This window comes from Rhinatrema bivittatum, chromosome 4 (assembly GCF_901001135.1).
Source record: "Rhinatrema bivittatum chromosome 4, aRhiBiv1.1, whole genome shotgun sequence".
NCBI classification, from domain to species: Eukaryota; Metazoa; Chordata; class Amphibia; order Gymnophiona; family Rhinatrematidae; genus Rhinatrema; species Rhinatrema bivittatum.
The window spans coordinates 190788267-190814120 of record NC_042618.1 but is presented as its reverse complement, the minus strand read 5'-3'; the positions used below and the strand labels follow the sequence as shown (position 1 = coordinate 190814120).

Sequence of the window (25854 nt, the reverse complement as noted above, 5' to 3'; positions counted from 1 at the left end):
TGATTAATGAAAGGCCTTTCCCATCATGAGGCTGTAACGAATTTCAGGACATCATAGATGCCTAGAATGAAGTCAAAAGTTATTTCCATGTTGTCATCAGAACACCATGTTATACACTTCAGTCTGCTTCATGAGAAGATAACTTTGCATCTGGCCATAGTTATCTTCCAAGTGAAGTTATCTTCCTTGTAACTGAAGGCTTAGTATGGAAAAAGAGAATCTGCATTTCCCCTCCAGCAACTCATCAGCTACCAGAGAGAGTATCAGGGAGCCATTTGTTCCTATATAAGATTATCAACAGGCAACTTAGCCAACACCGAGTCCAAGAGTTTGAAGTGCCTCTGTAATGCCCTCTGTGCACATTCACTGGAATTCTTCACTATCCAGCTCCACCACACCCTGCTCTTCCCTCCTCGCTCCCTCCATTTCTCATGGGCATGGCAGGAAAAACCAAGCAAAAGCGATTAGGCCTGAAGTGCAAGGACTGACAAGCATATTGGGAAACATTCGAGTTGCCATACAAGTCAAAACTATTATCTACAGCTGGGCGTCATCCAATTTTTTTTTTTTTAAAGTTGCTCTATATATATCAAAGCACGATTTGCGTATGTACACATACTGTCTAAAAATTGCCCGTCCTCTTTTCTAGCTGCATTTACAGGAGGTGCTTAGGTTAGGAAGGAAAATAATGCATGCAGATTACTTTATTCATGGCAAGTTTCAAAGCAAAAGTACATGTGGATATGAAGTCCTTGTAGACTCTGTCTCAATGTGCACAGTTTGAAAATTGCACCCCCCACATTTCCTTATGCTCCTTTGAAATAGAGGAACACCCATTCCTTTTGATTTCATGCAGTGTGTAAAAAGGCAGCAGACTTGATTTACTAAAACTTTTTTTCCCCCATAGAAAAGCCTTAAGCCCATCAAGCTCTACATGTGAGAATATCCTTTCATTAAATGATGCTTTTGGAGCTGGGTTACCTCAAATGGCCCATGGTGTTGTTGGCAGTAACAATATGGAACACAACGTTGGACTTGGTGTTGGTGGAAATGCTGTTCATGGCAGCTATGATTCCCCCGAGCCGCTCCTCCACTGCAGTGATAACCACAGGAATCTCCTCCTCGTTCCTTTCATTCCCATCCAACAGGCTTTTGGGTGCATCCGGTATAAAATCTAACGGCTGAAACCTTAGCGGATTTAAATCTACATGGAAAAATACTACATAAATAAAATGGTTCTGCATTAAGCAAAAACATCTGTAAATAATTATCAGGCTTTTTCCTATAAGTACTTCTGCTTGTGCCCTTTATGCCTACTACAGCTTTCTAACAGGTGGTTCATCTTTTAGTGATTATTGCAATGTGCTTTATGTGGCTGTTCCAGCCATGTGTATTCAGGGACTCCAGGTCCTACAGAATTTAGCTACAAGGGTGGTTACTGGCAGTCCTAGACAGTCAAGTATGGGGCCTCTGCTGAAACAGTTACACAGGTTACAGGTGGTGGTAAGAGTGTAGGAGTAGCCTATGGGACCAGGGAAACCAGGGTTCAAATCTTGATGCCACTCCTTATGACCCTGGGTAACTCACTTCACCCTCTGCAGTAAGGAAAATGCCTAACTGTATCTGAATGCAACTCACCATGATCCACCAATTAAAAGACATGAGCTAAAAATAAGAGAAAAAGGTCTTAGCTTCACAAGACAGGGGCCCTTCTTACTTGACTGGTAAGTTACAGTGGTATAATCCAGATCGGGCCTTAAGATCCAGTCAAGGAGCTTTCCTGTCCACGTGCGACATACTTTTGGCCCAAGCATAGTGAGAGCTATTTCGACTACAGTGCCCACCTTATGGAAAAGTCTGCCAGCTAATATTAGGTAGAGAAAAATCTATCAGCATTCAGAAAGAAGTTAAAAACCTATTTTGTTTTATTTCCTGTAATTTTTCCTTGTAATACAAGTTAGGGTTCTGTGTGTGTAGGACTCTTTCCTTAGTTATTTCCGGGATGAGAGAAAGTGGCTTTTCGTTTTGGGAAATATTGGTCTGACATGGGTAGGTGACCGGGAGGAGATGACGTGTCCCTTGCTTAATTTTTAAGTTGGCGATGGATACTCTATTCTGTAGTTGTTGTTATTGTTGAATGTTTGCATTTTTTAATCTGTTTAACATACTTTGACAGTGTTTCCCATTGTTATTCATCACTTTGAATGGCTGAATGACCAGGAAAGTGCTATTAAATAAATATGTTTCACCCCTCACAACACAATTGTAAAATAATATTTCACTTCTGAAAACAAAAAAAAAAAAACTGGACTTCCAAAGATTAATCCAGACAGGAAGAATAATTTGTCCCCCATTTACTGGTAACTGTGATAATAAAATACTGAAAACAGAGAAAGAAATGCATCTTTCTTAGTGTTTGAATCATTTCATATTGCCATATTTTAATACCATATCCTAAAACCTTATGACGTGAGCCTGAATTAGCAGCAGCAAGGTTATGGCACGGACCCGTGCTTTTAGGTATAACAGTCAGGGGCATATTTACCTCTTGCCTACCCCCCCTAGGTATATATTGGGGGAGGAGGGTGTCGCCTTCTGATGTTACAGGAGCAGGGGCAGAGGTGTAGGTCCCCCTTCAAAGATGCACCTGGATCAATATACGCCACCTCCTTCTTCCTCTGGATGACCCACTTTCCCCTTAAGCACTCTCTAGACCAGTGGCTCTCAACAGGTGTGTCGGGACACACTAGTGTGTCATGAAGTCCCGGAGATGTGTCACGGAGCCGGCAGAAGACTGATCTTTCCTCATCAGTCTGGGTAGAGGTTAAGTTGGCTGACTTCTCTTTTACTGGGTATGACAGGAAGCCGCTCTTGCTTCCTTCTCTTCCTGGCCAGTGGGAAGTTGTTCCCTCCTCCTTCACCCAGATCAGAGTGCGATATCACCAACTCCTGTTCATATAGGCCCAGCAGGAAACCAACTTCATTCATCTCTGCCTGGATGTGAAAGCAGGAGCTGTTTCATTTCTTGGAGTTAGTGCTGCTGAGGTATGGTAGGTTTGATAGACATAACAGAGTGGGGGTTTGTTTGTATTATTTTACAATGTACCTGGTAGTAGAGGGAGTTTCTGATGCTGAATATTTTGTTTGTAGGGTGAATTGTACAGGGAAATGTCAGTTCTGCTCTGCACCCATTGTTAGGAAGCTGGGGACTCCTGTGGGTGCAGAGCATGTGTTTATATTAAGTCCCCTGATGGTCATGTGATCACTGTGTCACGCATGTGAGCATCATCTCTCAGGTGTGTCCTGATAGAAAAAAGGTTGAGAACCACTGCTCTAGACACAAGGCTCATGGGAAAGCCATTCCTGATGATAACCCAAACTGATTTTATTTATTTAAAATTAAAGAGCGCCCTCACATCCATTTAGAAGAAAAGTAACATTTTTGAGGGCTTGTAATTTGATTGTGGGTAGCCAATGGATTCACTATTGATAGTGTTACCCAATTTCCTCTTCAAACCTTCTGCAGTAAAATAAAAATTAAAAAAAAAACCTTTTACTGTACATTACCACAACATACCATCTTATAATGGCCAGTCCTTTTCTACTTACTAAAATTTTTTTCTGGTAGCCTAAGGGCTATATTAAGATAACTCATGGATGTGTACACGCCTGACTGTAACAAATGGATATTTCTAGTCTAAAAATATAATGCACACAAAATTATTATGTTACAGCACATAACAGTAACATGTTAAACTAAGAGTCTGATATATTAAGGGAATTTTCCTATTTTGTGAGTATGGGAAAAATGTCAAGTATATAGAGCCCCTAGTCTGAATATAATACACTACTTAAATCTTCTTGAAAACTATCCCCTATGTGTTTTATGTGCTTAAACTGGGTTTTATGTGCATAAGTGATCTTTTAAAAATTACTATTATATATACTACTTTTACACAAGTAAATCCTTTTGAAAATTACTCCCAGAGGCAGCATTTGAGTTCAAAGCAAAAATCATTGGTATAAATAGGAAATAGCTCTTCTACCTGATCCTTCCCTCTTCAAGATATCACTCAGTCCCAGGAGGTTATGGTGCAGAACCAATAAAAAGATCACAACAGCCAGCAGAATGACAATAATGTTTACTGCAATATATTAAAAAAAAATACATGTCACTAAACTATTTTAACATTTAGAAAACATGAAACAAGAAATATATCTTCATGATCTTACCTTTTCGGAGTGTCATTATCTCATGGGCTCTTGCTGAGTTAAAGTGCTCACTGCATCGATCTGTAACAAACATAAACTGCATGTTACAACTCTAGACTTCTAGAACATTCAAGAGCCTTGCACCATATTATTGTTCTACCTGCTATCATTTGCTGCGTATGTTGTCGGCCAACAGAAAGAGGTTAATGACAGCTCAGTGACAATGCCTTAGGGAGGATCTGCGTATGATTTCAAGATCAGGTCTTCCTCTTTCTCCCCCTGCAGAGGTAACATTCACAGCTTCTGGAGGAGGAAGTCCCCATCATTGTGTGATGGTGACACCTAGTGGTCAGATTTAGGGCTCATAATTGCAAGGTTCCAGGAGAAGCCCCTGGCTGAGAGTTATCACTGCCATGATAGGCTAATTGAGTTAGGAGGGGATATAAAATAAGAGCAAAGAATGCTCAAGTAGCGCAAATGAAGGATTATGCTACCAGATCCCAGACCCAGTTCCAACAGCCGGAAACCCAAAATGAAAGAAGAAAACTACCAGGCCCATAATAAGAAAAATCTTGGGATAAGCAGCATGGAATCTATCTACCCCTTGGGATCCTGCCAGGTTCTTGTGACCTGGCTTGACCACTGTTGGAAACAGGATACTGGGCTTGATGGATCTTTGGTCTGACCCAGTATGGCAAGTTTCACGTTCTTAAGTTGTAACAACTGGCACAATAATAGTCAAGGAGGTCACCATGTCACTCCATGTCATCTGGACAGGATGAATCAGTCCTGGCTTTATCTCAGTGCATCTAAGCACTTTAAGACAAGAACCATGCGCTCCAACTTTTAGGAAAAGACTAAAAACTTGGCTTTTTAAAAAAGCTTTCCCAGATCTGGATTAAATTCCCCACTCATCATCAGCATAAACACAAAAGTTAGGAACTGTAAAAAAAAAAAAAAAAATCCCACTAACTTCACACACAGTCACAGCAACATTTTATTATACTTCACAACAATATCTTATCTAATCATTTTGCTACACATCTACATTTTATAATATTATACATATTTATTAATTGATACAGCTGGTTAAAATGCTTATAGTCGTTCTACAATTCCTCCCCTTTCATATCCAAGTTATTTTTCCATGTTTTTTGTAACTTTCTCACATCCAAAATATTGTTATAATATTTGTTAAGTTTCATACTATATTTGTTCTTGTATTGGGAAATGTTCTTTACTTTGTTACTCTCTGCCTTTACTCACATTGTTAATTGTAAACCGGGTTGATGTGATTCCTATCATGAAACTCGGTATAATAAAAATAACAAATAAATAAATAAATAAATAAATAAATAAATCCTGATTTTCTTAGAAGATTTGGAACTATAAGTGTATAGATGCAAAGAAGTAAAATCAAGACCAGCCCAGTCTGTCCACATGATATTTTAGTTCATAACCCTAACATCAAGACTGAGGAATTGTTAATGCTATTATCAGCTTTTCTAACTACAGTTAAATGATCAAAATAAACTAGAGGATCAGCTGTGTGGTGCTCACAGTTAGGAAAAGTTAAAACATTACACAAAACAATCATGATCTATGAATATTGTAGAAGGGCAATCAATGACATCTGCTTGCAGGAGAAAGCAGCAAGAAAAGTTCTAGAACTATGACATATCTGTACCTGTACTGTCCATAGCATGAAATGATGAAGGAAGAGCTAGACTGCCTGATAAGAACATAAGAAATGCTATGCTGGGTCAGACCAAGGTCCACTGATCCCATCATCCTGTCTCTGACAGTGGCCAGTCTGGATCATTTGAAAGAAGTTCCCAATAGGGAGATCATGTTGCTCACTCCCCAAGTCTACCTGGCTAATAGTTGTTAATGGACCTGTCCTCCAGAATCTTTTTCAAGACTTTTTTTTAAGCCAGGTTTATTATCAGCCTTGACCACATCCTCTTGCAACAAATTCCACAGTTTAAGTGGGCATGGACTGAAAAAATACTCATATTTCATTTGGAGATCATGTTCTCCTCTGCTCTCTGGGCTTTCCTACTATCCACCCTGAAAGGCAATCCTGCCTCTTAAACCTCTCTAATTTCTGTGTGGTACCTCGGGTGACTAGAAAGACTCTAGATTAGGGGTGGCGGGGTTTGGAGCGGTCATGACAACTAAAATCACAAAAAAAGAAAGAGGATGAAACTGCCAGACTCAAAGATGGCAGAGAACACCAGTTCAGCGATGACAGACTTTGCTCTCAAAAGAGCCTTGATCAAAGCTGTCATTGCAGCAGTTGTAAAGGTCCTCAACTCTAAATTTGAGCAACTTTTCAATAAATTTAATGAACATCGACAATCATGGCAACCTTTACCCAGCCTGTGGCTACGCTGGAACAGCATGTCTCAGATATAGAAGATGATGGCCAAGCAGCGTCGGCTGAAGCAAGTACTTTTAAAGACAAAATGGAAAAATTCAAATCTAGGCTCAAGGACATGGACAACAGGTCGTAACCTCAACAACTTGCAGTTTGCTGGGATCCTGGAGTCCCTGTTGAATAATGACCTGCAGGGATTGTTAAAAAACTTGGCTGCCAAAAGAATTACAGTTGGCTGAAGCACTAGGTCCAGTTCAAAATTGAGAGGGTGCACCATGGCAGAAAAACCATAGTTGGCACAGAGTGGTAATGGCCAGGTTCTTGAATTTCAAGATAGCAGTCTTGCAATCTGTATGGTGGGGCCTTCAGCAGGAGAAAAGAAAAACCTTATTTTCCCCAATTTGTATTAAGCTTTTTGAGCAGCAGATCTGGTTTACCCTCCAGTACTCAGTTAAACTCAAAATCACTCATACTGGTAAAACTCTCTTTTATACAACACCAGATGAAGCTCAGGCTCTAATGTTCAGAGCAGAGGTTTTTGATTTAATAATTTGTTATAAGGAATTGGCGAAACTAAAGATTAAGGAGCTGGCTGACTGTTTTCCTATGTATTGGTTTTGGTTTTTACCCCCACTTGTAGTTGCTATCATCATGGCAAAAAGAGCCCAGAGTGACGTCAAATGACCAGAAAAAAATGTATTGACAACAGCAAAGGATCCATTACCTTCAATTTCTCAAACGAGAAATTTCTGATAAGCTGGGCAACGTGCTGGAAGCCGAATGTTTGTTTGTGTTCCTGATGGGACAATCTGAAGCTTTCTTTTTTTTGGAAACTGGAGGCTGCCAGGGTGTTTTGCTATAATTTGCAGTGATCTCTTGATGTATTGTTGTTTGTTTCTCTACATTTGATGCGATTTGATTGGCTCTTTGGTAATTGGACCCTATATCACTAATAGCATGATTGCCCTCATGAGGGGTTTTCTCTATTCTAATGGAAGGGATGAAGGGAGGGAAGGGAGGGGAGGGGGTGGAAGAGGGACAGATGCTGGGTTATGGGGAAGGGAAGATGGCTTAGGAATGAACGCCTATCAATGTCTCTTTAAATCAGATGGGAACTATGCATTTACGTTGGTGGGGCTTTCCCCAGGCTGGGGGAACAGGCCTACAAAATATACCTTGGGTAATTAGATTACACTGGTCTCCTCTTGGGTAAGGATAGATTTAGAGTAACCTCCTGGAATGTAGCTGGATTGAGCTCTCCAATTAAGAGGTGTAAGATACTAGAGACTTTTTTGAAACATAAGGCTGATATATGACTTGGAACTTAGCAAATTAAAATGGATCAGAGAGGTGTATTGGGCCTCATCAGGCTCAAGAAAAGCTGGGGTGGCCATCTTAATTCATAAAACTCTTTCCTTTAAAATGGAAATACTTAAAGATCCTGGTAGCAGAGGTCTCTTTTTGGGGAATCTCTTACTCTTTGTAATAAATATGCCCTAATACTTATGCTCTGCCTTTTATGCAACTCTCCTCCAGAAGCAATGTGATTTGCAAGCTTGTTCTATTGTTCTTGCTGGTGACCTGAATATTTATTTATTTATTTAGTATTTTTCTATACCGACCTTCATGGTTAAATACCATATCAGATCGGTTTACATCGAACAGGGGAACTGTAACAGAAAATAAACTTTCTTAAATAAGTGAATAAACAGAATAATCAAAGTTACATTCAACAGGGATGGTAAACTTGGAGGCTTAAGCAGCTGGAAAGGCAGGCCTAAGGAGGCATAAAGTTAAGAAACATAAAACCAACACGGAGGCCTAAGGAGGAATAAAGTTAAGAAACTGTCTTATTTGGGGACTTCACGGTTTCTCTGTGTGTGCGACTGGAGTTTGCCTACTTCAGATCTCTGTACTTTAAGGGGTGGTTTTGAGTGCAGTGCAGGTGGGAGGGAGGATATGATAAGTAAATTGCATAACTAGTTCATGTTCAGGGTCAGTGCTTATAGTTTTTAACAAATTGTATGTTACATTGTTCCACTTTCTATTTGTTATGCAGAAGTGCCAGATGTTTGCATTGTTAGCTCAATAAAAAAAGTTTGAACATATTTGCTTTAAATCTACTCCCACTTAGTTTCATGGAGTGTCCCCTAGACTTAATGTAAGGATATCTAGTCCTTATATGAATGTGAATGTTTTATATTGTATATCGCTTAAGACTTTTTTGTGTTAAGCAATTAACATGACCTGCTCCTCCAGACGGGAGGAGTTAGCTATCTGTAGATCTGTTAGCGAACTGCTATAAGACACTCCTGTAAGGAAAGGAGGTAGCAATCTGTTATGGATCAACTCTCCAAGGAAGAGGAGTTGGCAATCTGTATAATGATATTCTTCTGAGGAGAGGAGAGGACAATAGGTATATTGTACTTCGCTACTGAGATAGCAATCTGTGTGTGTGTGTATATATATATATATATATATATATATATATATATATATATATACACACATACACACATATATATATATATGTTGCTGGCAAGTCTCAAGAAAGAGGAGTAGCTGTCTATATAATACTTCCGTGAGCGGAGTTAGTGGTCTGTAGTAGTTGACTCCCACAGAGTGACAATAGTGTAAGGAATGACCACTTGGAGGAAATGGTGAATCCCTCGGCCAATGGCAGATGACAGCGCCCCCAGGAGGAGATCCTGAGAGGAACCACCAGCTAGGCTAGAATATGAGATAAACACAAATAGTTCTTTATTAGACTGGAAGCTGGATCACCAGAGGTGGCAGTAGAGAGTCACTGTGTTCGGTAAGGCTGAAGTCCTTCTGATACTGGAATATAATCTCTGGGTCGCTGAGCTGTAGAGAGAGACTAGAAGTAGTGAGTAGACAGGGTATACTGGATACAAGATGGTACTCTCACAGTAGTAGATGTCTGCAGTGGTCTCTATGCCACAGAGAGTCTTCAGTACATTCAGGAACAGAAGCCATAGGTGAGCACTGGTTCCCAGAAACAATCTGTAATAAGAACTCACAATTGCTGTATTTGAAATGGCTTCTAGAGTAGAAGAGAGTCTGCAAAGGATTCTAGAACATGGGCCCTCGTGGAGCGAGTACCGGTTCCTATCTGCAGTCTTTCCAATGTAACTCTTGATCTCGTACCTGCGATAATGTCTTGGACGGAAGGGAGTCTTCAGAGCTATAGGAATGTAGGCCCTCGTGGAGCGAGTACAGATTCCTATGTAATAGAGTTCACTGTGTTCACGTCCGCGACCACTTCCAGGCAATGAGAAGTCTTCCGAGTGTTCTGGCAATCTGAAATCAAGAAGAGAGAGCCAAGCCCCCGTGGAGTGGGTAATCCTAGTAAGTTTGACAAGGCCGAGCAATGGGGAAGGATTCCCCTCGCTGACTCGGATCGTTGTTGCAAGTATCGTGGACTGCCAAAGCAAGTCCTGTTGGAGTTCCTTGCTAACTCGTTAGAGGTTAGCAAACAAAGACCTTTTAAAGTGTGAATGGATGACATCACTATGGGGGGGGGACGCCCCCGAGGTTTCGCGCCCTTGCTGGTACAAAGTCTGGAGCGCGCGCTTCCGCGTCCTTATGTCATCGGGAACATGGCGGATCCGTAGCATCAAGCCAGCCCGGGGACACCGGGACCAAGAGGCGGAGAGAAGCCGGGGCTGCATCTGTCCGTCAGAGCCGAAGGGAGTCGCATCCCAGATAGAGAGGGTGGAGCGAGGGGCGAGAAGAGGCACGAACACAACACTGGCCTAGGAACCTTCGCAGGAGGAGAGGACTGAGCCCCAGGCCGACCCGTAGGAGGCTCCGGCTCCCCCATAGGCATAATGCTAGCCAAATATGCCTTATGCATAAGCAATATAAAATCAGGCGAAAATGGAGGCTGGCCCTTTCAATTTTCCCACGGGGGGGGGGGGGGGGGGGGGGGGGGAGGGGAAGAGTCCTTGGGAGATCCAGGGCACAAATCATGTGGAAAAAGTTGTGGAGGTAAATCTCCTCCCCCTACCGAGCTATCTGCATTGGCATCCACAGCCTCCAAAATGGCTGCCGTTCCCGCGATCCGTGGGAGCATGGCAGGCCGAGCACCACAAAGCATGATCTGATTGCTCGCACCACGGGACCGATCAGCCTGCTTCCCCCTTCCTCCTGCCATGGAAACCGACGGACCCTCGCCTCCAGGGAGACACCGAGAGCAGAGGTTGTCCCTGGAGAGCCGGGTCGCTGGCTCCCCGCAAGCAGAGCACACTGAAGCTCGCAGCATCGCCGCGATCCAAGGGAGAGGAAGATGCTAAATAACAAAACAGAGCCTGGGAGGCCAAGGAAGCAGCGCTTCGAAGAAAAACAGCCGACTTCTGTCTTTTACTTTTTTTTTTTTTAATCCGATGCGCAGGCCTCACCCGAGTACAACCCGCAACCGTCTCTGGGCCGGGGTGGGGAGGGACCGGCCCACCGGTATATCCCCCTCCAGTCACTCACCGGCTGTTCCTGAGTAGCGGGAGGAAGAAGAGCTCCCCGGCTGGTCTGACACCGAGGAGAAAATAAAATGTCTTCTCGGGAGGCCCGGCTGTAATGTTTCTTTTTTTTTTTATCAATCAACTAAGACCGCAGGTTCTGCCACCCTTATCTGATGGAGACAGAGAAATACTGAAGGGGACTGCAGGTGGCACACCGTACTTACAGGAGTGCTCTTCAAGTTTTTCTCTGTCTCCATCTGCTGGAAGGGAGGCATAACCCAGCAGTCTGAGCTGATCCGAGTACGTACAGGGAGCTCTGCATCGTACAAAGTTCAACATGACATTTTTTCTGCAATTTTGCATGCAAAATCATTATTTGCTGCTTTTAATAAATTGAAAAAAAGAAAAACAGTGAATATGGCTTGTGCAAAAGTTCAGACACCTTTCCAGTAGATCTATTACTGCTTTTTAAAAAAAAGTGGCCCAAAATGTTGTTTGTATTTAAATTAGGCAGGTGAAGACAATTCCACTGCTAAACACATAGTCTGACCCTTCTAATCTCTTAGATCGTGACTGTTCTGTCTACGGTCGATAACCATGGGTTTCTCTAAGCACTTTCCTGAGCATTTCAAAACGAAGATATTGAAATTCATTCTTATTTGGTTCCAAAACGTTTCAGGCTTAACAAGGTTGTGCTTTTCATATTTAGATGATGAATTTTGTAATGAGGTCAAGAAAAGATTTCCTTCTGACTCCTCTTCCATGCAGATCATTGTGGCATAAGCAATGCTCTACTGTGCACCTATAGATAAATAGTCCAGGGTCAGCTAAACTTTTTAGCAGGTCATTTGCATGATCTGTGAGTTCTTTTTGTAGATTTGATAAGTTCTATCAGAGAGATTTGTCTTGGTCTTCCACATTTTACCTTGATTTCAACAATTCCATGTAACTTCCATTTCTTAACAATGTTTCTGACAATTAAAATTACGGAACTAGGTGGATTTTTTTTTTTTTTATAGCTATCCCTTGCTTTATAAGCATGAATTATCTTCATTTTCAAATACTCAGACAGCTATTGCTTAGGAGAGCACCTAGCCGTCAAAAGTAGACAAAGTAATCACAACCAGAAAGGTTAGAAGGTCAGTGTATTAATTAAACCATTGAATTGTTTTCACCTGAATTGAAGGCCTAACAACCCAATCAACTTCTTTGGTCTTAACAACTTTACTTAAAGTAAAAATGAATTAACTGGAAAGGTTTCCAAACTTTTGCACATGCCATATGAATTGAGAATAATAAATAAATCAGTTAAAATTAGAAAAAAATAATTTTGCATTAAAAATTGCAGAAAGATGTTTAATTTTATACCATGCAGCTCACTGCTGTGGAAGAGTAGCCAAGTAGTTAGAGCAGCAGGCTGAGAATCAGGGATGCTGGGGTTCAATTCCCACTGATGCTCCTTGTGACCTTGTGTAAGTCACTTTACCCTCCACTGCCTAAAGGTACAAACTTAGGAGCCTATTTATAAAGGTTTTCTCCCACTCTGCGTCTATGGGAAAAATGCTTAGTAAACAGGGCCCTTAAATTGTAAGCCCTTTGGGGGACAGGGAAAAACCTACAACACCTGAATAATAACATACATTGTGCTACCAATGAACAGGTAGGAGCTAAATAAATGTGAAACCCCCCTTCCCAAATTGGGGGGGGGGTTGAAGAGCATGCTATCATTTAAGCAAACGCCAGCAAAGAAAAAAAAAAAGAAGAAGAAGAGGACAATGCATCTATGAAACATGAGCCGCCAGCCCAGGAAACCCAGAATGAGATTTTAAAAGTTGCCAGACCCCATACTGTGAAGGTGCTTAAATGACCATTGAATAGGTTGAATTGCTTCATCTTGGCAAGTTAAGGACCGTTGAATTTTGAACTTCTTTTGTGAACATTCATGTAGACACTATTTAGAACAATTGAAAGTTACTGCTCATGTCTTTCAAAAAAAATAACATTGGGCTTGAATTTTTAAAAAAAAAACCAAAAAAAATCTACAAAAGAAACCAAAACAAACATAAAGCAAAGTTGGACCTTAAACAAGAGGCTGCTTTAGTAATATAAGCTGTTTCAGTGTCAGTCCCACAAAAAAAATTTTTTTTGAGAAATGTTTGAAATATATGACCAGGTGACCATGTAGTTTGTGTCATTGAATAGATGAGTCAGAGATTCAGGTAGGGAATTTGCATGTCACAACCTCCTGGACTACTATTGGAAACTTGAAGTGAAATATCACTTTAAATCACAGGCTAGCAAAACCCTAAATTACAGAACTATGACTGGAAAAGTCCTACATTGGAGAATTCTGAATGAGAGAGGGATTTATGAGAAATGTGATGAAAAACAGTCCTAGGAAGCAAACAGATTCTCACCCTGACTAACAAGCGGAGTCAGACCCTTGGGAACCTAGTTCTCGGACAACAGAAAAAAGAAAGCCAGGCAGGATGGAAGAGTGTGCACACATTCTCTTTTTATGGGCCTACCTGGGTCTTGGCCTTTTGGCTGAGAGACGGTGACCCATCCAGGTTGGGTAACAGCAAATGACTAGCCACGAGCTTAGCAGAGCTAAGATCACTGAAAGCTGAGACTGTGGAGGGCCTGAATCACTGAATGCTAAATAAGTCATGAGCCAAGTGGAGCTGTAAACTCAAGCCAGGGAAAACCCTCCTACCAAGGGAGAAAAACCGAAGGACAGTGGCAGATCCAGTGGTGGAGCGATCCCCTAGGAGGAAGGAGACCCCAGTGGCAGAGTGAGCAGTCCCCCTGAAGGGTGTGGACCCTAATGGCAGATCGAGTGATCCCAAGGAGGAAGGGGACCCCAGTGAGAGACCGGGAGGTGAAGTCGGGTCCCCAGGATGGCATGGACCCCAGCGTTGGTATGAACCCTTCAGCAGAGCGGAAGCACCACTGAGAAGATGGCAGCGGTTTAGATACAACAGACCCCCCCAAACCAACACCACCCACCAACCAGTTGCATCTTTTCACTTGGGTGAGACTTGGGATAAAAGGGGGATGATAATAATAATACCTGATTAAGCAGGAACACAAGTGGTCCCTTCTATTCTATATAGTGGTATACTGGGGGGGCGCTAACAACCCTAAACTGCCAAATATTAAATGTTCTTGTTACCTTGCAGAGATGTATATAGTTGTGTGGCCTAAGATTATTAACCACGAGTAGATAAGTGTGCTGTTTGATATCCTATTAGCGATGTACATAGTCATGTAGAAATGTATATACTTATATAGTCTAATAAATCTGTATATATTTGTACATACTCTCAGCCTTGTTCACAGTCCCATTTGTTTTCCTGGGGTGGAGGGAAATCCCACCCATTAACACCTTCTTCCCCAGGTGGAGGCACCAGGCGCCAAGAACGTGAGAACAAACAGAGTCTGCCCTAGGGGTTGCTCCCGCCAGTTCGGTCTCAGACCCAGGAATGTCTCGCAAGGTAAGCGGTCAAGGGGGTATTACAAATGTTTGACCATGGGTGCCTAAACATTTGCATACAACTATAGAGAAAAGGAGGTGGGAGTAGGGGAGAAGGAAGGAAATATGTGAAGGGTTGGTAAAGATGATAGAGGGAGAAGCATTGAAGGGGTAAATGGATGGGTGAGAGATGAAGGTAGAAGAATGGCAGATTAAAGCATGGATGATGGAAGGATAGGAAGGAGAGACTACAGTGTGATAAAGCAGAAGAGGTGGCAACAAGGGCATGTTTTCACCCCGTTATATCTCAGATGTGTCTCTGGTCCTTCTGAGGTTTTCATTTGATAATCACTTTGCTCTTTCTACAAGTAAAAATATTTTTTAGATTTATTTAAATAAGTAGTAAAATCATATGTCACAATGTGCCTGGAAGGCAAGAAACCTTACTGGAAATACATCTCAAAAGCGAACAGCAACATAATCCACAAAGTAACAAAACGAACTAGTAAAGCAAATTCAAATTTAAGAATTTAAATGAATTAATTATGCAAAGTTCATAATATTCTTTTACAGTTATGCACAGTACAATATGCATGCATACATTGTAATTCACATATATACCCCAAGGCCATATTTTCAGCTATGTATTTCTTCTGCGTTTCCACTATTTTTCTCCTTCCTTTCCTGCATTTTCTTAGTCTCCAAGATATTTAACACCTGACAATCCATTTAATCATGTAGCTGACTCGCCAATAAAATTCTTGAAAATCTCTAGTGTGGATAATATGTGTACAGGGTAATCTAAATGAATAATATGGGTCAATTCTAAACGACGTTTTCCTACTTAATAAACTTTAAAAATGTACCCTATAGAAAAGAAATCAGTGCCCACTGAACAAAAAAGCAGACATCAACCGATGTAACAAATAATAGGATACAGCACGAAGCGGAAAAGCAGAGCCTTGCGTCCTTCGCTTGCTGCCCTCCTACAGATGAGTTCAATTAATTTTGGAGATTAAGAGAAGCCGTGAACCTTTTCCCAACATAACTACCTACTCACCGTAAGCCTACAATAAAGCTCTTCATATGCTGTTACAGAAACTGCTAAGAAATACAAAGGTTTAATTCGCTCTGGAAGAACGCACTGTACCTTGTTGTTATTAGTAATAATTTCAGTCCCACCACAGAAGTTCTCAATCCCTGCAGCAGCCAAATGCCAACTCAACAAGAGGAGGGGAAGAGCAGAGACAGAAGGAGGAGATGCTGCACTAGCTCAGACTGCAGATAATAGAAGAGCTCTGCAAGGAGGGGCCTGAGCAAGTCCCGATGAACAAAATAAGCTCCGTTCAGACAAAAGGACAAATATATATACATATATATATATATATAAATGTATATATATTGTAAACGTTTTTGATACAATTAATCAGCATTCACCACTAACGGTTAAATCCGTCAGGCAGCGATTAGACACACCTCCCCAGTATACAGTGTCCTCCTATTGCCGTAGGAATTCGACTTTCCCACCGTGGAGACAGAATTGTAATGAAGGTTTAACGGAAATACATATTTTAGGGAAAGGGGGTTACTATAATTATGTGTGTTATAAAGATATAGGTAAACGACACATCCGACGAGTCAGGCAACTACAAGAACGCACTCCTGGGCCTCGGTACTTGTGCTGACGCAGCGATGGGGCTTGTGTTTACTTCCGGTTTCGCGCTGCATCTACAGTGCTGAGAGTGTATCGTGGCTTGGTCGACCGGCAAGATGTGGGACATTTTCTCTTCTATTCCTACCCAGATGGTGCGTGAGGCCTAAGGGGGAGGGGAGGGCTAATTGGGCTTCAACTTTTTATCCAGAAAAATCAGATTTCCAACTACAAGGGTCAGTTTCTGTTAATTGCAGACGGTACAGGTTTCTCATACCGCCTGTGATGGTAATATGCCGACGAGCCTCCAGATCCCTTCTAGCTGGAGAGTTCCGTCTTCACGTGTAATATGCAGAGTCGAGGTACGGGTGGGGGATGAAAAGTCGGGTATTCCTGTAAATTCTATGGGATTGATGTTATAAGGGATAACTAATGTTACTGCAAGTTTTTATTTGTTTTATTGTGCATTTTTCTTGCGTAAGTTAATTCTGGTATGTAACGGGGTTTAACACCTAAAAATAAGTACAAAACAGGCATAGAAACTAGTGATAAGATTAGCACAGGTGCATGCAGATCTCATGTATAAGAAGGCATTAGCTATTCCCCAGCAATTCAGGGAAGTGCATTAAAGGGCAGATAGTTTAAAACCCATTTTTTTAATGCGGTAATTTTAACTCCTGGGTCAGAGCAGGAGTAAAACCTTAACTTATATTTCTGGTTGCCATATTATACTATTGTTGTGCCGAGTGTGATAGTGTCTAGCTGCTTCTACCATAATAGGCATAGCAAAAGAATAACTTTGGTCACCAGAAATATGAGGTTATTCCACCTCTGACCCAGGAGTTTAATTTCTGGTGCTCTTGAGGGGATTATCTACAGTTGACAATACACCAGCACTGTGCATCCAACTTTGGGATGAGCATCTACAGTTAAACAGTACACCAGAGTGCTTACACTTTGTTCAGCTAGTTGTAAGTGCCACTCCAAAGAGCAAATTCTTGCATCCAAGGCGCTTCTAGCAGAGAATGGCAAGTAAAATCAAAGCTTGAACGCTTTGCTGTAGGCAATTACAGCTAGCTTAAAGCATAAATTCTCTGGAGGGGGAAGGCCTCTAAAGCTAAACAGAATGCCAAAGCTGGATGCACAGAAACAAATGACATACTCTTCAGATGAAAGTACATACTCCAAAAAGCTTATGCTTTGATTTTATTTTCCATGACTTGCCAAAATGGCATTGAATGTGAGATTGGCGCTGTGCATCCCAATTTATTTTTATTTATTTTATTTATTTAAGTTTTTTATATACCGGCATTCATGACAGCAATCACATCATGCTGGTTCACAGTGTTACAGGGGTGCATAATAAACTTCCAACTGGAGCTATGGTGCGGAAGAAAGCAGTTACATATAACAAGGGTGGAAAGAACTGGGCGAGGAGAGAAAAATAAAGGACAGGTTAACAATGGCTAACGATAATTACAAAAGAGTAACTTTGAAGTGACTGATATTTATCTAATGATGGCGAGATGTTAAATTAATTGGGGTCCGGAAATGCTTGTTTGAACAGCCAAGTCTTGAGTCTTTTCTTGAAAATTGATAGGCAGGGTTCCAGTCTGAGGTCGGGGGGGGGGGGGGAGTTCCATAGAGGAGGGCCGGCGGTGGAGAAGGCCCGATCTCTTAAGGTGTTTGTAGGCACATTCTCTCATTCAAGGCCATTTTGCAAGTAAAATAAAAGAATATTCTCTCTGGGGAATGCACCTATTGCTAGGTTGTCTGACTAGGCACCAACAGCTGAACAGTACACATTTTAGCACTACATGTGCATGTGCTGTCCAGCTGTTCATGAAAACAAAATCTGTGATGGGCCTGCTTTAGAAAGCTTATATTAGAAATTTAACTCCTAGGTCTGAGGTAGAGTAAACTCACATTTCTGGTGCAAAATGTTGTCTATTGTTGTGCCCAGTATGTTACTCTACCCCAGACCCAGGAGGATTTATATTTCCAATGTAAATTCTGGCTGGCATCTTCAGCTGCATAGCACTTCTAAGTTAGGATGCACAACACCAAGCGTATACCATTCAGCTGAAGGTGCCTTCCTAAGAGAGATTGCTTTGTTCAGCTGTTGGTGCAAACCCCAGAGAGTTTACTCCGCCTTTGGTCTGAGGTGGCATAAACTCACGTTTCTGTTAACTTTCACTCCACCTCAGGCTAAGTTTACCTGAAAATCAACAAGTGCATTAAACCAGGAATACAGAGGTAAACACTTGAAAGCGTGACCAAAATGGACTTGCATTCAAGATTGTGCCCAAGTCAGGATGCCCAGTAGAACATTTCTGCATAAGTGCAGATTTTTCAGTTTAACTCACATTTTAGTGCACTGTTTTCATTTAGTGTGCTTTTTTTTTTTTTTAACTCCTGTTTGATTTGCATCCCATTAACTTACTACATCCCATGGGGACCAGTTTTTAATGCACATGTTAATTAAAACCCAGCTAAAATCTAACTCCAACTTTAGTGTGGGTTCTATTTCATCAGCCCTTTTGTCCACAGTGCTTTCACCTGGGAGGAAGGTAATGAAATGTGAGGCTATGGGGCATGACATCAATGCATCTTATGATACATTTTCAATACATGTCATGTATCTTATTACAGGTTTTACATCTTGTTACACATCTCCTTTTGCAGAGGTAGCATTGTAAAATGGGTTAAAAGGAGAAATGTGTGGAAGGCATAATTTTGTTCAGTGTTCAGACCACAGATAGATGGCAGGAGTAAATAGAGCAGAGAGGTTGATATCACTGCATTTATAGAGGAGAGGATTTACTTAGAATCTAGCAAAATAAAGTAGGTAAGGCAGTGGCTTCAGTTGGGATTTGAACCCAATACATTAAAGGACATAGAGCCTTTCTGTTCTGTACAATCATTTTTTAGATGGGTGGTTTGAGATCAGTGCTGGTGATGGGAAGACGTCATGTCTTTTCAGAAAAGTGGGAGTAGGGAGGAAGCTTGTAACTACATGCTCCTAAGTCTGATCTCAATGGTGAGTAAATTTAAATTCACTACTGAAGAAAGAGTAGTGAGTCCGCCATATTACAGAATCAAAGACAGCATGGCTCTACTGGTGGGAAATCATGTTGGATGATCCAATCAATTTCTTTGACTGGGTGACTAAAGAATTGGATCAGGGGCCAGTGCTGACTTTTAATACTCTTTGACACAGAAGGCGCATAAGCTGAGCAGCCTTTGGGTGTATCCTAAGTCAGTAAACTAGCTTAGAATTAGAAAGTGGTTAATAGGCATTAGAAGGTAGTGGTAAATGGGGGTTGGAATGCCTCAAGGATTGGTGCTGTGATCTAAGAAAGCTTGAGGACTAGTCAATAGTTTGCAGGTTTTACTGCAAAAAAGTGCAGTCATGCACTTAGGGTACAGAAATCCAAGAGAGTAGCTGAGGAAGGGAATACTTGTGTCATGTGCTGATTGCATCAGGATCCAGTGCCACCCCACTGTTTTGGAAGAGGCAAATGAGTGAGTTAGAAAGGGAGGTAGGGCAGTCTTTTTTTTTTTTTTTTTTTTAATTTCAAGGCTGATTTGCAAACCCTAGGTGGTGTGAGAACCAAATTGTGAAGCCATCAGGGATTGCAAAATTACTTGTGCTGGTCCTGAGAGGGGGGGATATGATAGACATGTAATAATCTCAAAGGTATGAATAATTTACAATGATATATAAAAGACCGAATTTGAGTAGACTGAGCACTAATATAAAAAAGTTTACTATCATGTGATCCAATTCTGAAGGAATTGCATTGGCACCCAGCAGAATGAAGTTTAAGATCCTGGTCTTCATCTTTAAGACTTTGAATCTTAAGTCATTCAGGTATTCAGAGCACCTAACTTCATTTGTATAAGCCTGCTAGAGTTCTTAGGCCATCCTAGCAAGCATTGTTACATATACCAGAGCTTTGTGATGGGAGAGAATTCAGAAAGTGGTAATGGAGAGAACTGAGATGAAAGAAGATAAAATAGATGATGATTGGGAGAGAGGCACATATAGAATGGTAAAAGGGAAATTTCTACCATGTTTTAATTATAATACTTTATTTCCCTGAACGTACTCGGATCAGTCCAGACTGCTGGGTTTTGCCTCCCTTCCAGTAGATGGAGACAGAGAAAAACTTGAAGAGCACCCCCTCTTAATCTAGTGTGCTACCTATGTCTCTTCAGTATTTCTCTGTCTCCAGCAGATGGAGGTGGTGCAGAACCTGCAGTCCTGAACTGATCTTGTTCAAAAAAACAAAAATATATAGAAAGGATAGTTAGCCAGTTTACAGGATAGGATCAAGCAGGACAACAAGGGAAGATTTCCTACAGCGGGCCTACTGGTAGTGCTGGTCCTCCCAGGGAGTAGGCAGGTCCTGATGGGACCATCCCCCCTGGTTGTAGGTGTCTCTGGAGCTGTCCCACCAGGACCTGCCTACCCCCTGGGAGGACCAGCACTACCAGTAGTCCTGCTGTAGGAAATCTTCTGTTGTCCTGCTTGATCCTATCCTGTAAACTGGATAATTATTCTTTCTATATATTTTTTGTTTTGTTTTTTGAACTTCAAGATCAGTTCAGGACTGCAGGTTCTGCACCACCTCCATCTGCTGGAGACAGAGAAATACTGAAGAGACATAGGTAGCACACTAGATTAAGAAGGGGTGCTCTTCAAGTTTTTCTCTGTCTCCATCTACTGGAAGGGAGGCAAAAGCCAGCAGTCTGGACTGATCGTGGTACTACAGAACAAAAATTAGCAGGTAAGAGCCAATTTTCCTTTCCTTTCATCTCCTCCACTTAGACAGCCATCTATGCTGTTCAATGTATCCACCACTCTTTTTTTTTTAATGAAGAAATATTTCCTTTTTTCCCCATCAGCAATCTTGCTGCTGTTTTCTGAAGGAGCTAAAGCCTTTTAATGCTCCTTTGGGAGAGACCTATAAAAAGAATTAGAATAGTTAAAATGACTGGAAATTACAGTGTGGATGAGTGTTATAAGTTGCTTTTGTCCCAAATGAAGGACATAACTGCCTAATGTGGCATAACCCCCTAACATTTATTTATTTATTTTAAATTTTTTTATATGCAGCTTAAGCAAACAGTTGTTGCCTGACAATAGCTGAGATCTAGAGATCCATCAATGTTGAGTCCAAGTTTTAAATGTATATATTGTTTGTACAATTATATTTTTTTAGTGCTTTTTCAACCCATATTATAAAAAAAAAAAAAGTGCTTAGGTGATGGTCTAGTCTGTTCAGAAGTATGACAGCTTCAGCAAAAATTGATAGGTCCAAAGTTTGGGATGGGGAGGAAAAAGAAGATGCAGCATATGCCTTATACTTACTGCATTGAAAATGTCCTTCATCCAAGATGGAAAGTGCAAAAAAATCTATGCATAAACATGGTTTTTACTTCCTACTTTGTTAAACTTACATGTGTAATAACTGAAAACTGACACTTGTTAGCCATCTATAAAATTATGTAACTGCTTAAGTTTGTTTCCAGTTACCCCACCTTCTAGTCTTTTGAATTAGCAGTGTGATTTTAGACTGTATTCATTACAATTCTATTGTGAAATTTGGATTATTTAACAGTCTGTTAAAAATGCACAGTATAGTGATAGGCCCTAGTGTCAGTTTTGATGAACTGGAAAGTTGACATCTCTGCCTGGAAAAGTGAAAACCCAGAATGACTGGTTCTTATTCTGCATTCTTGCTTTATCCTGCTAAACAATTGTGCCCAGTCCAATGCATGTGGATTTTATGGCATAGCTAGAAATATAAAAGCTGAATTTGAACAAGTTTGGTGCTACTGCTTACAAGTTTCAATCATCACGGCTTCAACCTTAGGGTGTGGGTTTTTATACGCATGCAAGTGCACATGTTCGTAATGTTTGAAGTTTGATCATTCTTTGAGGAATGGTGAGTGCTGCTCTTACGGAACGAAGGATGAAAGGTGCAATAGCTATCTGCCCCACATCTCTCAGCCCACACCATCCTTTGACTGCAGCAAAATCTCTGCCACAACACACTGCTAACATGACATTTACCATAGTTCCTTGTGAAGGTGATACTTTTGCATGTTCAGGCTTGCAAGCAGTAATTATATCTTTGCCTCCAATTGTCTGTAAAGCCTATATGCCATGGGCCATGACTATTGGTCCAGTCAGGGCCTGAATCAAAGTATAGGTCAGGAGCAATGAGGAGTCAAAGCAGGTCTTATATTTCTTTTGTAACATTTTTCAATTCTTTGCTGGCCCATAAAAAGGGAGGCAAGCTTATGTTATCTTCCAAACATTGCACTGGGACTTACCACCAGGGGTTGTAGTAATCCACAAAATTTCAGGTCCCTGAGAGGTGTTGGGCTGCAGCACTTGGACAAAATGGCCATTTTAGATTGCGCAGAGCATAGTACTCAGAAGTGACCTGCATTTAACTGTTTCTAGCTCTCCAGCCAATGGAGATCCAGGTGAAAATTTTAGCACAGTTTTGTTTGCGACTAGAAAACAGCCAAGCAAAATTTTGTTCGATTTGGAGGAGGTTGAGCATGCACCCCTACTCCAGTTGATATGGAACGACCCAGTGGTTTTAATGCAAGCAGCCAAAAATTGATGCCATCAACATGCCCTTTTCTTTTTTTTGTTTTGTTTTTAAAATGAAAATATAAAGGGCTGGCCCCAGGCCTCAGCTCTGCAGTGCTGTAGGGCAGAAGATTCTGTTTTGAATCTTCTTTCTGCAAGAACTGAAGGATCTTAGGTGTGCTGTGGTGCTAGTGATGATGCGCTTGAGCTCCAGAGAGGATGGCGTCTTCTGTTAGCATGAAAAATAGTCTCGCTAGAGAGTTCCCATGAGCCTGCGCCATCCATCTAAACTGTCTGGGAGAAAGGGTTGTTTACAACCTCAAATTATTATTTTTTTTAAATAGTTGGATGTACATTAAGAGAAAAACATTAAAATTGTCTTACTTTTTTTATTTTTTTTGCTAGGATTATAAGGGCCAAAAACTGGCAGAACAGATATTTCAAGGCATTATTCTTGTCTCTGCTGTAAGTATTGTTCTTCCAACTCTTCTTGTACAGTTTGATATGTTTTAATGTTAACAGAAGGACTTGTTTCTTGTAGGTGATTGGTTTTATCTATGGCTTTATCATTGAGCAGTTTGGTTGGACTGTCTATATAGTTATGGCTGGATTTGCCCTTTCATGTTTGGTAAGTCAGATTTGATCTTCTTGAACGATACAAATGTTAACTTGAAGGCAAGAAACATGGGCCCCTTCCTACTGGTTTGATAGCGGCTGGTAGTGTAGGAGTGCTCAGTCCATGAATGTGAGTGCTGATTCAAGCGCTGCACCCACGGTGACAATGACTGACCAGAGCAGGTGGGCAGTGCGCGTAGCCACAGGTGATCTTTGTAGTATTTGGCTACCATATAGGAAAAGATACATGAGAAAATATGGAAAATTTGTAAGGTTATACTACATGGCTCCCTGATGGGAGGAATTAAGAAGAAACTCATGCTGAGGATAAGTAATCCCAATACATAAACATAGTATTCATACAAAAGGTCAGGTTAGATACTTACCACGCCAGTTACCCTTACCTGGGGATGGCAATTTTCAAAGCCATTTCTGTTGCTAAAATGGTGCTTTATTCGCAGAAGTGAACTTTTTGTGGGTGAAAATACTTATATCTGCATGTGGGGGGAGGTGTTCCTATTTTGTATTTTCAAAAGTATGCATGGCCTTTTAGGCAAAAACAAAAGTACACAAAAAGGAGGTGCAAGTGTGTGCAAGTACTTCTTTTTAAAGCAGATTTAAAAGTAAAATTGCATGTATAGTTTAATATTAAAAAATTGGTATAAAGTCTATTAGTAGAAAAATCTGTGGGTACTTTTTACTATCTGGCCAGTATAAAAATTGCCTTCTTAAAATGTGGACATTGCTTATAATTAAAAGTGAGTTAGGTATTCAACCCTTTTGCTCCATGTAGGTTTACTGTGCTTCCAGGAGTTCCTTCTGATTTCTTTGTGTTGAATTCCAAATTGCCAGTCTTGGAAATTTGAGACACTTGCCATTTTGTTTTTGAAAATTCCTTATAGGGATAGGACCTATTCAGTAAGCATTTTTTTTTCTCTCTGTTCATGGCACACTGGTGAATAGGAAGTATTTTGGAATATTATTACAAATAAGTAATTCAAAATAAGATTCATGTGTTCTATAAAGTGACTCTTCATTTTATTTCCTCCTGTTAAGCTCACTCTTCCTCCCTGGCCTTTGTACCGACGGCATCCACTGAAATGGCTCCCTGTACAAGACTCAGGAGTAGGAGATGATAAGAAACAAGTGGAGAAAAAGTCCAAAAAGCACAAATAACTGTTACAGTGTACAAAGTTTTTTTTTTTAATTACAGCATTTGTTGCATTTACAATACCACACTGGCAGATATACTTAATTGTTTACTACAAAGTTCTAGCTAGAAATGTGAAATAAATTAAGACAACCTCTTGTTTTTCTCTTTCATGCAGCTGTATTAGTGTTGAAGTTTTATTTGCTGTGTTGAGCAAAAGCACTAGCACAGAACAAGTACTATATTGCTTGCAGCCTATTTCAGTACCAATACATCTTACCTCTTCTTCCTCCTTCCTGTTTGACAGAGCAGTTCCTTTTATTCTAAACCATCTTATGAGAATGTGCTAGTCGGTGCATTTTCTCCCAAGGCTGCATCTTGGTATTATTTCTTTTCAGTCTTGTGAGATGGGCTAGCCACTTTTCCTCTCCCTCAGCAAATAAAAGGAGGGCCCACTAGCACCAATCATGTCTTAGATTTTGTTTTCTACTAAGGGCAGTTGATCTAATGCCTTGTAGCATTTTCTGCTGGGCAGAAGCATGATGCAGTGCTCGGGCTCAATGCATTAGAGAAATGTAACACAGGGATTCATTGGTGTATTTCACATGAAAAATTCAGCAATAAGACAGGAAAAATGTTGTTAGGTCATTTAATATTTACATTATACATATGCGCATAGCTATGGTGATAGATCATCCTACCAATTTAAGTATCTTGCTGTAAATACAAAATGTACTATTCATTTTAATATCTAAAATATATTACATTTTTGTGTATTCCACCTTTTAAGCATAAACTGCCTTACCATTCCATAGCTACATCTTACCTCACATCTGATTTTTCAGTTTATTTTCTAATAAATATTTTGTCAAATTGTTTTAAAAACAAAAAGCAATCTGTCCACTTTTAACATTATCATCTTTTTGTTTTAAAACTGTAATAAGTCTGAATTATGTTGTATAATAGTTTTTTCCCCCCAATAAAAATGACCAAATGGCAGTGAAGAGGTGCCTTTCAATGATAAATATGTGATCCAGAGCTTACTGTTCTCATTGCTCTAAATTGTACTGAGATGGACGAAGTTTCCTTGCATCAAGGAAGCCATAGAGCTATTCTCCCAGCTGTCATCTGTTTTAATAGCTTTGAAACTTCCTTCAAACTCATCTTTCACATTTTATCTAACAATCTTCAAAATAAATTTTAGCTGTAACTTCACTTCGGCCTAGGAGGGCAGCTGGCAGGGAGTTGTACACTAAGCTTTGAGATATACAGTGCTGTAT

General features: G+C 40.7%; 2 protein-coding genes across 3 annotated transcripts in view; one reads left to right on the top strand and one right to left on the bottom strand.

Moving 5' to 3' along the window:
- Window positions 1-16156, bottom strand: part of GLT8D1 (glycosyltransferase 8 domain containing 1) — a 34377-nt gene extending 18221 nt beyond the window's left edge. Inside the window, exons 1-4 of one of the 2 annotated variants that reach the window (XM_029599443.1) lie at window positions 16022-16156; window positions 4234-4293; window positions 4047-4145; window positions 982-1204 (exon numbers count right to left, since the gene is read on the bottom strand). In XM_029599443.1, coding sequence (XP_029455303.1) covers window positions 982-1204; window positions 4047-4145; window positions 4234-4249 — 338 coding nt within the window. In that variant the 5' untranslated portion in view covers window positions 4250-4293; window positions 16022-16156. Of the gene's footprint in view, window positions 1-981; window positions 1205-4046; window positions 4146-4233; window positions 4294-15695; window positions 15896-16021 lie in introns of those variants that run through there. The other variant, XM_029599441.1, reaches the window with a different exon arrangement.
- A 38-nt stretch (window positions 16157-16194) lies between these two features.
- Window positions 16195-25592, top strand: SPCS1 (signal peptidase complex subunit 1). Its single transcript, XM_029599444.1, has 4 exons — window positions 16195-16351; window positions 23215-23274; window positions 23351-23437; window positions 24481-25592. The coding sequence occupies exons 1-4, from the start codon at window positions 16316-16318 to the stop codon at window positions 24598-24600; spliced, it is 303 nt and encodes a 100-aa protein (XP_029455304.1). The 5' UTR covers window positions 16195-16315; the 3' UTR covers window positions 24601-25592.
- Window positions 25593-25854: the final 262 nt, after the last annotated feature.

What these genes read in the sequence shown, in the direction of transcription:
- SPCS1 (XM_029599444.1), top strand. Translation starts at nt 16,316, where the DNA reads ATGTGGGACATTTTCTCTTCTATTCCTACCCAGATG. An exon ending in GCATTATTCTTGTCTCTGCT is followed by an intron (nt 23,275 to 23,350) that starts GTAAGTATTGTT and finishes TGTTTCTTGTAG; the next exon opens with GTGATTGGTTTTATCTATGG. An exon ending in GATTTGCCCTTTCATGTTTG is followed by an intron (nt 23,438 to 24,480) that starts GTAAGTCAGATT and finishes CCTCCTGTTAAG; the next exon opens with CTCACTCTTCCTCCCTGGCC.